At 38.0% G+C, this 16,758-nt stretch overlaps 2 protein-coding genes across 2 annotated transcripts; both read left to right on the forward strand.

The window, feature by feature from the left end:
* The first annotated feature begins 1,887 nt into the window (after window positions 1-1,887).
* LOC143586280 (uncharacterized) lies at window positions 1,888-6,727 on the forward strand. Its single transcript, XM_077067858.1, has 3 exons — window positions 1,888-2,595; window positions 3,681-3,815; window positions 6,560-6,727. Exons 1-3 carry the CDS (start codon window positions 2,005-2,007, stop codon window positions 6,725-6,727), a joined length of 894 nt encoding a protein of 297 aa, XP_076923973.1. The 5' UTR covers window positions 1,888-2,004.
* A 1,792-nt stretch (window positions 6,728-8,519) lies between these two features.
* LOC143586278 (UBP1-associated protein 2C-like) lies at window positions 8,520-11,209 on the forward strand. The gene is made up of 3 exons (XM_077067856.1): window positions 8,520-9,363; window positions 9,451-9,849; window positions 11,080-11,209. Exons 1-2 carry the CDS (start codon window positions 8,520-8,522, stop codon window positions 9,846-9,848), a joined length of 1,242 nt encoding a protein of 413 aa, XP_076923971.1. The 3' UTR covers window position 9,849; window positions 11,080-11,209.
* The last annotated feature ends 5,549 nt before the right edge of the window (window positions 11,210-16,758 follow it).

The following is a 16,758-nucleotide window of genomic DNA, read 5'->3' on the forward strand; positions in this document are numbered from 1 at the left end:
GCACAAAAAAATATAAACGGGTTTGGTATTCGGGTCACGGATATGGGTGAAGGTTGGAAGATGAGTTATAATATAATAATGTTGCAAATTAGTCCCTATAGAATGCATATGGAAACACAATTGGACAAAAGTTTAGTTTAGGGTAATTTTTTATCATAATTTGAAAGTTATACATATATATATATATTATATAAAAAATTAAGCAATAATATAATAATAATTTATTTACTCGATAGATACGGTATTTTTGTTTGATAAAAATTTCCGAACATAAAACGAGTCGAGTAATAATATAAATTGAAAAAACCGAGTTGTTACATTGATGGGCTTAGGATCCGAACTAACAACTTCACAAGACTAAGCTCAAATCCTTATTTACCAATATATCCACCAAAATGGCACAAGTAAGAATCGAACTACCCATCCTTACACTATGATGCCCACATATGGGGATCTAAATACACAAGAATAATTATATTTGGGTAAAGTGCCATTTTCGTCCTTGTAGTTTGACAAATAATACGAATTTAGTTCAAAAACTTTATTTTTTTTTTGCATACGGACCTTCCCAGTTCTTGCCAATTACATCCAAATCACTAACCCCGTTAAATTTAATCGTTAAGTCGGGGTTAAACATGTATTTTCACTCTTTTCTTATTATAATACTTATTTCAGTGAACTTTCACTAGCAATTAAGCCCGAATTATCTAATCTCGTTAAGTCTGATCGTTAAACTCATAAGTGTGCCCTTCACGTGAGGTGCAGTTTTGTTCATTCTTTTTTTTTCTTTTTCCCCAAATACACCCCAACCCCTCGCGCGAGGGGGGGGGGGCTTGCGAATTAGGACTGAGGTTTATTTGGGTAAAAAAACAACAAAACTGGTCGTCACGTGAGAGGCACACAAATGGGTTAACGACCAGACTTAACGAAATTAATACATTCGAGTTTAATTGCAAGTGAAATGAAACTACAAGGATGAAAATTGCAAACTTGAAACTATTGATCTAAAACCGCTGATTTGGACAAACCAAAAGGACGTAAACCGTAGTTCACTGAAATAAGTATTATAATAAAAAAAGAGTGAAAAGACATGTCTACCCATGACTTAACGATCAATATAACGAGGTTAGTGATTTGGATGTAATTGATAAGAACTGAGAAACGTGAAGGGTCCATATGTAAAAAATAAACTTATTGGACTAAATTCACATTATTTATTAAACAATAAGGACGAAAATGACAATTTACTCTTTACATTTATATTTATATTTATATTTAGATAAAGAGAAATCTGCATTTTGTCTCCCTGGTTTATATCCACATTCGATGGGTTTACCCCTGAAAAAGATTTTGCAAAGTTTGGGCCCCTTTGTTTCTCCGGCGGGTTCCTCTGACTCCTACCGTCAGTTGACCCGTCGTTGACCGTTAATGTCGAAGGGTAATATAGTCTTTTATCTATTTACACACCCCTGATTCAATAAAACCCCCGATTTAGGGTTTTTTTCCCAAACACCCAAATACAAACCAACCGTTCGAACATTGAACCCCTAATTTTTCCGATCACCGTTAAAATTAAACATCACCTGCACACATCGCAATGTCGACCTCGTATTCTATTAGGCCGGACAATGAGTATTGTGACCCGTACGACCTATATGGTAAGGTGTTAGTGTTTGTTCAAAATTTTTGTTTTATTTACTTGTGTGTTGTTAACGGGTTGAATGTTGTTATAGGTGAAAATTATTCACATGCGTTCACCATAAAACTTTTCCATCGAGGGTATTTCGCTACCGAGGGGCAGCGAAGATACGAAGGGGGGAAGATCACTTACGTTGATGAAGTTCAAGTTTCTGAATTTTGTAAAAGTTTGTTTCTTGAATACTTTGTAAGTTACAATATGGTTGTGGTACAGCTTGTTGTTTTCATTACAAATATCCGTGTATTAGTTTGGACTTGGGTTTAAAGCCGTTGGTTGAAGATTATCATTTTCAAGATGTTTGTGATATGATTAGAGGTAGTGATGGTATAGGTACTCACATTGTTGAGATTTTTGTAGAACATGGCAGGACTAGTGGTACTGAAATTGTGGTCTATGATTCTGGATTTGTACCTGGTTTTGGTTTTGAAAGTGTTCATCAAGTGAGTGGTCAAAGTGTCCATGAAGTGAGTGGTGAAAGTGTTGATGAAGTGGGTGGTGAAAGTGTTGATGAAGTGGGTGGTGAAAGTGTTGATGAAGAGAGTGCTGAAAATAGTTCTAGTGAGGAAGATGATGACAGTTATGATAGTGATCGATCAGATGAAAGTGATCCTGAGTATACGGCTGCCTTTCAAACACCCTTGGAGGATGTAGAAGTTGACATGAGGTTGTATAAAGCTATTGTAGATTTTGATGTGGTAGAAGCAGCAGCTGATCATATTAGTGATGATGATGGTTTAAATCCTTGCATAAATACCTATGAGAGCTCTGATGATGAGCGCTTGAGTGTGTTGAATAGTATGTTAAGAAAGTTCAAGGGGAAGGAAAGGAATAATGATGATGAGTGTCCATTTTATGTTGGTCAGTTAATACCATTAAAGGAAACATTGAATGAAATGGTTAAGAGTTATGCTATTCATGCTAGAAGGGATTTGTATATCAAGAAGAATGATCCTTTAAGGTTTAGGGTGATTTGTTTGGGGACCAATCCTAATTTGGTTGCTGGTGAGGGGTCAAATGTGTCAAGTCAGGAAAAGTTGAAGGTAAAAAAAGGGAAATGAAACCCACTTGCCCTTGGACGATGCACATCTCAAGACAATCTGTTGAGGATAATTGGTGTGTGAAGGCCATTCCAAGAAAACATGACTGTCTCAGAAGTAGAACAATTGGTTTGTACACAATGTCTACTATTGCTAAAGAGATTGAGGTTGAGCTACAAACCACCCCCAACTTATCTGCCAACGAATTGAAGGCCAAATTCTAGCAGATGCATCAAGTACAACTTTCTGAATCCAAGATGAGAAGAGCAAAGACAATAGCTTTGCAAAGGAAGGATGGTGAACACACCAAACAATACACCCACCTCAGATCCTATATTGATGAGCTTTTTAAAGCAAACCCAGGTAGTACCATTAAATTAGATGTTGAACCATGTGCTAACCCTAACCTTAAAACAAGGCAATTTAGAAGGATATATGTGTGTTATGCTGCTTTGGTTAAAGGATTTAAATTACTTGGTAGAGAACTTCTTGGGTTGGATGGTTGTTTTATGAAAGGGAAATACCCCGGACAGATTTTAACTGCTGTCGGGACGGACGATAACAATTGCTTGTATCATGTTGCCTTTGCAATAGTGGAAGCCGAATGCACAGACTCATGGAAATGGTTCTTAGATCTCCTTGGAGATGATCTTGACTTGCCTCATGATGCCAATTTTACTTTCATAAGTGACCGACAAAAGGTATGTACACGTAGGATATATTTGTAATAAGCTAACTCATGTACACTAATTATGGTGATTTGACTGTTGTAGGGACTTATTCAAGCAGTTGAGAGTGTTTTCCCTATGACAGAACATCGGTTTTGTTGTAGACACATCTATGAGAACTTGAGGCAAACATGGAGGGGAGATTTGTATAAAGGCTTGTTTTATAGGGCAGCATCGGCCACTTCTGTCCCCTACTTCAACATGGCAATGGAGGAGATTAAGAAAACAAATCTTGATATGTTTCTCTGGCTTAGTGAGATCCCTGCAGCAAGATGGTCAAGATCACATTTTTCAGGAAGGGCAAAAAGTGATAAGTTGCTGAACAGCCTTTGTGAAAATCTTTCAACAAGTGTAACATCCCGAAATTTCTAAAATAATATTAATTGTATTATTTAATATTGGCGGGAAAGTTTACTCGGTTAAGCGGGGAAATAATAAAATAGAGTAGGAGCTAGTATGGGTCGGGCTAGTGTTGGTTAATGGATATGGATTATGGACTTGGGTCATGAAGGAAGGAAGGATGAGACCATGGGCTTAAGCCCATGATCCATAATTATAAAAGCCTTAATTACCCAATTATCATTCATTTCTCATACTTCATACACCACCCAAAACACACACTTAGCTCTCTCTCTCTAAGCCGGAACCAAGAAGAAGAAGAAGGAGAACCGATTTCCGACCCGAGGTAATGATAGTATGTTGTTGTAGAGATCCAAACCGTTAGATCTAGTTGCGAAACAACGAGCCGACACCGTTAAACCGTTGAAGTCACGAGATCCGGGTGGAATCGGGTATAAATCGAACCTAAGATGAGCTTAGGGATCACCCTAGCTCAGATTTGGATCGAACGGGACGAAAAACGGTGAAAACGGTGGCCAAACGAGTGAGATCTCGCTTTTCCGGCGAGATTCACGTTTTTCCGGCAACGGCGGCGCCGGAAAGGCGGCGCCGGAGTTGGCTGGTACGAGGATAGGCAAATGTCAGAGAATGTTCTGACATTCTCTGACCTAAACCTAATTCGTTAGCGGAAGGGAGACGAACTAGCCGTAATTCGTTATGCCAGTTCGTTAGGGGAAGATAACAAATTACCCTTAATTCGTTATGTCCATTCGTTAAGCCAAGGATGACGAATGAACCCCCAGTTCGTTAAGGGTTCAGTTTGTTAAAAGTTCAGTTCGTTAACAAGGTCCAATTCGTTATGGAAGATGACGAACTAGATTAATGAATCAACTAAGGAAAGATAACGAATCAGATTGTGATTTGGATAGTGAATTAAAGTGTGATCTGATAACGAATTACACTTAATTCGTTATGGAAAATGTGATGGTGATTAAAATAATAATTTAAAATCTTAGTGGGAAATGTGATAAGATAATTAATAGAAATAAAATTTTTCCAAGCTGACCTGGCAACTCGACCCCAGCCAGGGGCTCTGCTCCTTGGACCCTGCTAGGGGCTGCCTCCCCTAGACCCCGCTGCCAGGGGCGCTGCCCCCGGACCCCCGTTCGTTGAGGGTTGTGAATAGACTAGAAACGTGATATGGATAGTAATAGTTAATTGATGTGTGTAATTGTTATACAGTTAGTTGCGCGCAGCTGAGGAAGGAGTAACTGTTAATCGAGTTCAGGTGAGTTTCTAGCCCCATTCCTTGTTATGTTTTCGGGGCTGTGTGCATACTCGATGTGAAGTGTGAATACACTTACCTTAAGTGGTAAGTGTATGCTTTAATGTTTGATGTGATATATTTATATATGTTATGATTGGCTGTCTGTTGGTGCGTGAACGATCTTCAGATATTGCACGCGTAGACAGGAAAGGTTAGTCGGTGTGCGAACGATCTTCGGATATTGCGCGTACCGTCATTCGGTAATGATCCCCAAGTGGTTATTAGTGTGTATATAAATGTTGTGATGTAACTTGATTATTATATAAATGACGTGATGATATAAATGTGTTGTAGACAAGTAGAAGTAGGGTGTGATAGAAGTGGCAAGGGTCTAGCAAGAGTGTTAGTGGCATGACGATAGTACGTGGTAGGGTAAGCCTATACGTGACTTCGTTATTAAAGTGGCAAAGTGGCATAACGTTATTCGTTATTAAAGTAGCACAAAGGGGCATAAGTGGCTAATCTGTAGGGGTAATTAAGTGGTTAAGCAGTAACAGGTTAGTCAGTGGACTATGCGTCTTCGGACACGTATATAAATGCCTATAGTGGTTGTATGTTAAGTTGCTTGATTAACTAGAACTCACATAGCGTAGCTGACTTTTAGTATGCACGCAGGTGATCAGATGGAAGAGTTAGCATGAGGATGGCACATGGCATGGATTGAACGGCTGGCATGTGAAGATAGAAGAAAATATGTTTTAAATATAATGTTTTGGGTTTTGGTATCAAAGAAAAGATTTAATGTTTTGTAACAAATGATTGATGTTTTATATTCCGCAAAAAGTTTTAATAAACTCTGATTTGTAGAACTGTGTTTATGAGTAAATCCGACGCTAAAGTAGGGCTACCGGGAACGAGGCCTTACAACAAGCAACTTGTTGGAGCAAGAGACAAGCCGATCAATACATGCTTGGAGTATATTAGAGAGTATTTGACCATGAGGATAGTGACTGTGAAGAAGATGCAAGCCACTGCAAGGGGCCCATTAACACCGCAAGCAACAAAAGCATAGGATGAAATCCAAACAGAAGCAAGCAAATTGAGGGTTATGATGGTTGATGATGTGACTTACCAGGTATGAAAATTTGCATGACTATGATATTACAATCAATCTTTTGTTAATATGCAAATATGTTCATAGGTTAAAAGTCTGAGAAGCCAATGTGTGGTGAATGTGGGGGATAGAACTTGCACATGCAGGAGATGGGACTTGACAGGTATGCCATGCAAACATGCTGTGGCAGCCCTATATAACATGATAGAAAACAACATGTATGTCGGTCCATTGGAGAAGTGGGTTGATGAAGCTTACTAGTTAGACACTTGGAAGAAGGTGTATAATCACCAAATCAGGCCCATACCAGGCCCTGATATGTGGACACCCTTAAATTGCCCAACAATAATAACTCCTCCTAAACATCATACACAGATTGGCAGACCGAAGAAGAGCAGGAAGAAGGCACTGGGTGAGAAGAAGAAATTGGCAGCTAGCAAGAAGAGGAAGAGGAAGATTGAAGAGGTTCAGGAAGTGTTTTCTGCAGGAGGAAGGCTTACCAGGTTGGGGCATGAAAAAAGTTGTGGAAGATGTGGAGGTTAGACACAACATCAGAACTTGCAGGGCACCAATTCAACAATAGTGATGTCAACCATAAAGTTGTGTTTGAGTTAGATTGATGGTGTGTGTTTGAGACTATTTAAGACTTTTGTTTGAACTTTCTGGTACCATGTCATGGTTTGTGTTTGAAACAATTTAAGACTTGTAGCATGTGTGTTTGATTTGGGACATGATGGTTTGTATGCTATGTTTGATTTGGGACATGATGGTTTGTATGCTATTTTGACAGTATTTTGTTTAATGCTTTTAAAACTAGTAGCATGTAGGCAAATAATGCAAACATTACAATAGATTTAATCATGTCAAATTAAAGTACAATTCAAATGCAAACAATACTAGAAACCAACTACAATGTTACTTCCAATGACAATCATCATTTGACCAGTCAGAGTCCAACACTGGATCGTCTTCATATGGATCATGATAGTAATCTTCTTCCGGCTCACTGGTGTACTTGAAAGCTGCTTTCACAACCTCAGGGTCATAATCATCACCATGATACATTTCATGTTCTTCACTTGTTCTAAATAACTCATCTTCTTGCACTAAATAAGCCATCAACTCATCTTCACCCAATTGATATTCCTTGTCTTCCATTTGACTTTTGTCTTGGTCAAACTGAACATTCTGATCATCCTTCCCTAACTCAACATTCTGATCATCCTTCCCTAACTCAACATTCTGATCATCCTTCCCTAACTCAACATTCTCAGTTTCATCATGGCTGCAACATGACTGATAATGTGAAACACAAATTTAAAGTAAATATATGAAACAAGAAACTCTAAACATTTAACATAAACTACAATAACAACAACAAAGATTACATTATCCAAAAAATACAATGTTAACAACTAATCAATAAACCCAAACATAAACAAAGAACAATAACCAACTAATTCCTAGCAACATCTTCAAGCTTGTTACTTCTTTGGTTTTAATTCTTGCAAAATCATCTTTCTTGTTCATCATCTTCACCATTGCTTGAATTACCTTTTCACAACTAGGGCATGTGGGATCATCAGCCCATTTTAGCCATCCACAACTCCCCTTCTATAACGGACTAAATATATCAACAAACAAACAACCCTAATTCGATTCACAATTCACAGATTAATTACCCCTAAAATTGACCTAAGCAACACGACAGACCAAATCATCATCGATTAACAGACTAAAAACCTAATTCGTGAGTAATTAAAACTTACACAGCACAAGAATCGACGCCCCGGGTTTGCATCGGTCCTGGATATCCGGTAACATGTCGCGGCACCACATGAACATCTCACACAAAGCTCATCTGCACGGCAAGGCTTGGAAGATGAACCCGAGGAGAATTGACTTGACTTGGATTGAGACATCCGTCAACCGGGTCGCCGGATAATGAAATATTACAGGGTTGAGAGAATCGCCGGAGATGGTAACATAAAGGGAAAGAGGGTATATCGATTAGTTATAAAGGAATCAGGGGTAATAAAGTAATTTCTTTTTTTTTAACGGGTCAACGACGGGTCAACTGACGGTAGGAGTCAGAGGAACCCGTCGGAGAAACACAGGGACCCAAACTTCACAAAATCTTTTTCAAAATAAACCCATCAAATATGGATATAAACCAGAGAGACAAAATGCAGATTTCTCTTAGATAAATATAACAATTTTTTACAAAAATAAACACAAACAACATATAGCGTTCACCCAAAGCAAAAACAAACATATACCATCTTCGATCCCTATCACATTAGGGTTTCTAGGGTTTACACTTCTCCACCCAACCATGGAAGTCTCAAAGAAACGCAAAACCGAAGACAACGTCGTCCTCCCATACACCACCACCGAAACCACCACCACCACCAACACCGTCGCCGTACAGCCGTCACTCACTCTCACCCCACAAGACGCCCGCAAAATCCTCGAACCCTTCACCAAAGACCAGCTTCTAGACGTCCTTCAAACCGTCATGGTCCGTGACGTGGCCGTGTTGGACTCCGTCCGCTCAATCGCCGATTCCGACCCAGTACAACGTAAACTCTTCGTACGAGGTATCGGCTGGGAGACAACCTCGGAGAAGCTAAGGTCTGTCTTTTCGGTGTACGGAGAACTCGATGAGGCGATCGTGATAACCGATAAGACCACGGGTAAATCGAAAGGATACGGGTTCGTCACTTTTAAGCATATAGACGGTGCGATACTGGCGTTAAAGGATCCTAGTAAGAAAATTGACGGGAGGATCACCGTTGCGCAATTGGCCGCTGCCCGGGAGTCGGGGAATGTTGACGTGTCGATGCGGAAGATTTACGTGGGGAATGTGCCGTTTGAGATATCGAGTGAGAGGTTGTTGAGTCATTTTTCGAGTTACGGGGAGATTGAGGAAGGCCCGTTGGGATTCGATAAGCAGTCGGGGAAGACGAAAGGGTTTGCGTTTTTTGTTTATAAGAGTGAGGAGGGTGCGAGGAACTCGTTGATGGATCCGATTAAGAATATTGATGGGAGTCAGGTGATGTGTAAGATGGCGACGGATGGGAAGAAGGGGAAACCGGGTGGGGTTGGGACGCAGGTGCCGACGGGACATGGTGATGGTGCTCCGCCTCCGATGCCGGGGTCTATGAACACCGGTTATGGTATGATTGCTCAATTGTTATGTTTTAATGTCTAAGCCCTTAGATATATCTTTGAAGTGATAGTTTTATGCTAATGGTGGATTACAGGAAGTTTACCAACATATGGCGGTTATTCAAGCGGGCGGCCTCTGCCACATCAGAATCCACCAATGAATTCATCAGTACCTCCGGTTAGTGGTGGTGGTGGCTATGGGAATCAAGGGCCACCTTCGTTTGGTGTCGGTAGTGGCGGCGGTTATGGTAGTGGCGGTTATAATAGTGGTGGGTACGGCAGTGGATCACATTACGGAGGTGGGGATTATCCTGGGGTAAACAGTTACGGGTCTTCTATGAATAGAATGCCACCGAGTTCAGGTGGAGGGTACCCTGATGGTGGTGGTTATGGTTTGTCTTCAGCTTATCCGACTCAAATGCACCAGCCGCCGCCACCTGGACCGAGAGGTCCTCCCGGCCCGATGTATCATGGTGGACCCCCTTACTATTGAGGTATTAATAATATTATTTATTTTTTATTTTTGCATTATTAAGGCAAGTCTATTAATTGCGTGTTACTTGCATTAGTGGTCATCCTTGGGCTGATGCTTTATACCATGCTAATTTTTGGTAGGTGAAGTTAGTTTTCTAAACAATTACACCTGTATTTTATATCATAAGACAAGTTTACAAATTGCTGAGTTTTACAATGTTCAATATGGTAATAGGTGTCACCTAACGTCATCTTTATCTCTTTAGGAAAGTTGTTCTTTTTATTGTTAAAAGAATAATAATTTGTTGAATGTCGTTCTCTATATTGTTTTTGGAAATTGTATGCTATATGCTACGATCATGCATTGTTAACGAGTCACTTTTGTTAAATTTCTTGTTTGGGTAAGAACTTAAGCGTGGCTGAGGATGTGCTAATACAGTATACTATTGCATGTTTGCATTACTGGTGACCAGTTTGTTCTTTTTTTGCTAGTATTTTTTTTGTGATTTTTGTGTTCTTGAGAAAGGTAGGATTGCATCATGGTTGGTATGGTGCACAAATACATTGTGATTTTGCTAGTGCAGTTGGCTTGTATCATTTTTGAGTCTATTTGTTTGCAATAATGCAGCAGTAATTGTTTTATATGATATTTGTTGCCCTTTTGTTTTAGGGGCAAAATGGGTTTCTCATCTGTTGCTGATTTTTTTTGGATACTTATTATTTTATGTGATTTTAGTTGGTGTGTGATCACACAAAAACTGTTTTTGCTTTTTTTTTTCAGGCGTGTCAACGTGTCTATCACCTGAATGATGTTTTTGAAACTGAATAATGTTTGGTTGTTTTAGAACTTTAGGCGATTCACTTTTTACTTGAATGATACCCAATAACTGATTGCACAATATTGTGCATCTGTTTTAATTTATTAAAATTTTTAAATGAAAGTTGTTTGTTCTAAAAATTCTTAAACCAAATACACCAAAATTAACAAATTTTTATTTCGAGATTTTATGGTCATGTTTTTCTTTATCTTGGTTAATTTTTTGTGTGTATGATTACAATGTGTTTTTGAGTAAGTTATATTATAATTTATCTAAAAGCTATTTTCACTTTTTGTCGGTTACAATTTTTAAAAAGCTGCAAGGACTGCTCAGTAATTGCACATTCTTTTGTTTGGATGCATATATTGGTGATAATGTTTGTTATGTTGGTAGATTGTTGAATGATGGATTTGAGTTAAATGTGGTATCCAGGTGTATGAGAGCTTGTTGGACTGCTTCGAGTGGTTTAAATGGTTATGGTGATTGCTGATTGGTCGATATTTCGACTGTTGCTGCTATCTGTCTTGAGTTTTTCTTTCTTTTTGCTAGTATTATGCTTTAGATATTATTATACCTTTTTCTACATGAAAGGTGTATAAGACTTGTTAGTATGTGCTTATTTTTTAGCTGCTGCAGTATATGTGAATTATTTTTTATCAGATGTTAACCTTTGATATTCAGATTTGCTGCTTTTATATACTTTTATATGCTTTCATAAAGTGGTTAACTTGATAAGTGTGTGTATTTTTGCTTGTGTAATTTCTTTCATATGGGATAAGGTGCTGTTTGTTTATTAAGATATGAAATCTAAATTATGTTATGACCTTGTTTGTATAAATGTGTCCTTGTATTTGTAAATATTTGTTAAATAATATATCAAAAGCCAAATGCGAACTTGGTGTTACGCAGAACCACTTGTAATGATGATACAAATTGAGGGGTTCCAGGATTGGTTGTTTGTTTTCTAGAGTTATTTGCGAGTTTCTATTACATCCTAAATGTGGTTTAAGACAAGGATTGGTTGTTCAAAGTCTTGAGTTATTTGTATGTTTTATATTCTTTTGATTCTGTAAATGCGGTTCAAGATCTGCTTAGCCATGCTATTTGAGATTATTAGTAAGCGCTAATTGCGGTTCTGTTGTAAATTAAAGTTGGAAGGTAATGATTTCACCATATATTTGTTGACAATGATTATTTTCTTTTAACCATTTTGGTAACTCTATGATAACCTTCACTTATTATCTAACGCGAATGCCTTACTAGTTTTTACTAGTGATAAATTTATTTTGGAGCATCGATGAGTGTAACAGATTTTGTTGGGAGAATAGAATGAATGGAACTATTGAATTTTGTTAATTTTAACGTTTGTTTCAATAAATGGAATGAATGGATTCAACAAGGGTTGAATTTTCACTCTTGACTCGTCAGCTTCAAACGAGATTTAACATCAATGAAAACAATAGAGTAAATGAGTTTGCGTGTGTACTTAAATAACATTCTTGTACCCCTCCCCCCTCTCCTTCCCCTTTTCCCCGCCCACCATCTTTAATTGCGACTGCTACTATTTTGGTTGAACAAGTTGGTGGATCACGCATTATGTTGTTGAGGCAAGAAGAGTTAGTCAACATAGTTGATGTATCTGGTTATGATTATGGGAAAGTCGTTTAATCCGAGTGTGTTTGTTTTGCCAATTATTTAAGATTACATCTAAACAATGTACCTAATGCATTTAACCCTTAACTATTTCCTTTTGGGGCTTTGGTCCCTTGAATGTAAAATGAATGCATACACAATTGTTGTTTTGTGTACAACTCAAAACCTAACAATATAGTGATCATGAAATGGTAATGTGTAACAGGCTAGATGTGATGTCCTGATTATTGATCCACCATTGGATGTTGTGCATTTTCGGTACTCGAATCTTGTTGGGTAATGCTACAAGAGGCAACATGCTTTTCGGCTCGCATTGCTACCAAGACTTGTTGGATTCTATCAGCGATGTTTGATCACAATTGTCTTCTCTTGGTTCAGAACATCGCAATTATCTTCTCTTGGTCCACCGACTATGATGTGACGTATAAGCACTAATCTCACAGTTGTCCCCTGTTTCATAAGCGCACAGAATACTGACACTAACCCAAATTTCGTATCAGATATGGTGCTAGCACAAGGTCCCAAGAGTTTGCTATTTGGCTACCATTGTTCACATCGAAGACAATTTCACGGACCGTTGTTGACCAACACTGTTGCCGGGTTCTTTTTCGAAACCTTAAGTGGCGGTGGTCCGGTGGCCTCTTACTGTTTCTTTTAATATTGATTTTGTTTATAGTTTGGCCGTGGTGGTGGTTGGTTGTTTACCAGTGGCTTGCTACTAATATGTTTTGAACCATTTCTAATTTTCTATAGTCAGCGACTTCTTACCTAGGATTGGTTATTTTGCCTCAAAAGTTGTTATGATTGTTGAATTTTTATGGGGTGTTTTGAAACATGGGAAATCCAGAACTGGCAATCTTAAAGTTTGCCCAAAATCATGACTCTATGGCGACTAATGATTTATGTTATTCTTCGATTCTCGCTTGAATCCTTTGTCGAGGCGATGATGGCGCTTCGTTATTTGGAATGGTAACGTATGTTGCTACCATAACGAAGATCTGATCTACAATTCGAGTTTTATTATACTTTGGTTAGGCCGAAAGTATTTTTGATTTACTAATTAATATAGAACATAACTACTTGCTGCTTTGGCTTTGTTCGACTTTAAATAGTCAAAATTGGATGTTTATGGCACATAACACGGGATTTGCTATGTTTGTTAGCGGGTCAAAAACAAATATTGGTGCAAAAAAATGTACTGCTGAATTTGAGATTTTGGTTTGGGTCGAAAGTACTCATTTGGTCCGGGTCAAACTTTCGTTGCAGATGTTATCATTTTACCATTTCGTATGTCAAGAACTCAATTCACGGAGTATGTACAGAAAATTGCAGCTTTATATCAATACCGAAATGGGATTCCATTGACTGCTGCAAATTTCATGCGTAGTGAGCCCGCCACAGATCTAAGAAAGGTAGTCTCTTTACATTATGGAAATATTTTTGTAACTCTTTATATTTATTTGGTTACTGTTTTAACTGAACTGAAGTGGCCCGTTTAACATGTTATTTGAAATTCCTCAAATCCAGTTGTGTTTCTCTCAAAAGTGGGAAATGAATAGATAAAAATATAAATAGATTTGATCCATTTATTTGGACAAATTTGTTGACCTATTTATTATTCAATTTTAACATATTACCAAATGACCATACATTCCAGGTTCTAGACACTACCAAAAGACCTTGACATGGAAGCTTCTGAATTTGATCTACAAATGAAATCCGAGACCAAACAAATGATCAGACCAAAGCATAAGCAGAAGCATATGAAAGTACTATGACAAACCGAAACTAGCCTTGCAACCACGAATATGATTTGAGCCTAAAGTTATCAAATTTGACTTATGTATACAAACGTTACCTTTGTTTTCACACTCATTATCGGTTTCACAACCCCCCGCAACGCGGGGGGTCGAAATACTAGTTTTATTTATTTGTTGCGGGGGGTCGAAATACTAGTTTTATTTATTTTTAATCTCTACGTACAAGTATTTAAATCATATGTACAAGCCTTCATTGTGTGCTTATGTACTTAAGGTTTCTTCCCTTGAATAATATTTCTCCTCTTTTTTTTTTTCTCCGTTTCGACGTAGTTATTTTTCTACCGTAATATTTCATGCTTTGGCATAGATTTTGAAAGTTACATGCCTTAATACGTGCACCTGGTTTAACGTTTTTCATGTAACCTTTTCTTTTGGTATAACAGTCCCGTCAGAACGTGTGGGTCCTAAAACTGATATTCCTATAATTTGAGATTGCCAAGCAAATCTTTGAGTGAGTACAAGAAATTCACATGTTCATACAAAAGTAGTCTTTTTTGACCACGACTTCCCTCTATAGCGCTTCAACTCCCGACATGCCCGGGATTCTCATGGCCTAAGTATAACATCTAACCTCCTGTCATGGGAGATGGGGGGTGAGGATATGCGAGCTTGAATATGCTTCATTCGCTCTTCAACGTGCCGTTGTTCCATCTGGGGCTCTAAGCCTCTATTCATTCATCTAGAACTCTGGGTTAAGGTCCAACTATGCTTTTCCTTGCGGAGTGTGGTTGTTTTTACCTAGAAAACCTTGGTAAGAGGGATGGGTTACACCATGGATTACTTCAAATTGTTGTTTCCGTTCATTGTCATAATTTTAACCAAGGAGAAAGTATACCAAACAAGATCTAGTACTTGGTGATCCCGGGGGTGGCGTCAATGTTGTTAAAAATAATATCTAAGTGGGTTCAAAGGCAAATTTAACAATGATGAGCTAGTATCATGATGAGCGGTTTCTTTGTTTTGTGTTGCAAATGAAACCAATGATAGCCTCGCAGTTTCCAAAAATAGTGAAAGTGAGAAATTTGAGAGTTGCGAGTAACTCTAAGATATGGTTTACCGATCAAGTTTACTATCTCCTCGAATATATGTAACTATTGCATAATGATCGTAATTTTAATACACGTTTTGTATTCATCATTATGCTTTGACATGCAACTTCAACACTTATATCTTTTAGGAGGAACTACCATAGAGGGGAGAACTACAATGGTGATTGGCGAGTAATAGCCGAGTATGAAATTGTCTTAGTGATGAACACACAAAATAAAATACAGTCTATGCATTGCTCATAAACATACAGGTTGAAAACAAAACTGTGAAACATGAAAGAAGAAATTAGGCACTGCTAAAGTGGGGGTAAGAGTAGACATTGATGATCATTTCACACGGATTGAGCATTGGAAACAATCATTAGCAACAAAGGATGTTCCGAATGTCTTGTAAGTGGAAGTCGATTGTTTCTACTGAAAGTATGGATCTTCTACTAAGGATGTTCCGACAGTTGTCATTGAAGAGAATATCAACACTTAAAGAAGTCAAAAGGAAATAAGAACTTGATTTACGGGGTGTTTGAATGAGCTTTTAGATTTGTTTTTTTGCTTATTTGCTTTTTGAAAAGCAAAGGCATGTTTTGAAAAGCTTCATAATTTTGAAGCTTTTGGAATTGCTTTACCAAACACCTTTTGCTTTTCAACAAACAAATAGCAAATAAGCAAGTTTTAAAGGCTCACCCAAACACCCCCTTATACTAAACTGGTTAATACTAAATCATGGTAACAATAAACAATTTTTTGGGTTTGCAATTAACCTTTGAAACTTTCGAAGAAACAAAGCATTCGTTGCACCAAAAGGAAGTAGAAATGGCAAAACATTTTGCACCAAAAGGAAATATTAGGTACCTAAAGCATGTTTCGTTTCGGATTTTTGCTACTAAAAGCATGTTGCATTTTAGCACCGAAGACTTAATTTATGTTTATTAGTAATATATCTACTAAATCATTAAAAGGTTATGCTAAATTGCTAAAGACTGCTAAATTTATTCCTTTTGGAAGCTTATTAGTTCGTTAGTTGATTCGACTTATTAGTTCATCAATCCAAGTTTAGGTAAAGGAAGAGTGTTTATAACAATGATTTTTGTAATAGGGCCCGTATCTGCTTTGGGTCACCAAAATAATTGAGCAACTCCTGATCCTAAGACCAAGCGTAGTCGTGCGTTTTGGAGTATAACGCTGGGGCGCCCCCCCCCCCAGCGTTTTGATGTTTTTTTAAACGGGTTTTATATAAAACGCTAGAAAAGGCACAAACATAAAAAAAGTGACCGTTACATTGTTACCGTTGGGGTTGTGTACCGTTGGGTTTAAAAAAAACTATTAATTAAATTTATACTATAAAAACAAACCAAACTCATTTTTTTTAACACATTACTCCCACTTCTATACCAATTATATCTTTTACACAAATATTTCTATCAAAATGTTTCCGAACAACAACCAAAATATTCTCAGTTTCGGTCAATATGCCCGTCAAGGCAACCAAAATCCACAACGAACCAATTTACCGCCCCGACGCCAACCGTATCCGTCCCGCATATGATTGACCCGCAAATGGCTGCGTACATTGCATTTTTGCAAAACTCTAT

The sequence above is a fragment of the Bidens hawaiensis genome, unplaced genomic scaffold (genome assembly GCF_021521415.1).
Source record: "Bidens hawaiensis isolate Kalapana, Puna unplaced genomic scaffold, B.hawaiensis_p1.1 tig00034602_1, whole genome shotgun sequence".
Classification (NCBI taxonomy): Eukaryota; Viridiplantae; Streptophyta; class Magnoliopsida; order Asterales; family Asteraceae; genus Bidens; species Bidens hawaiensis.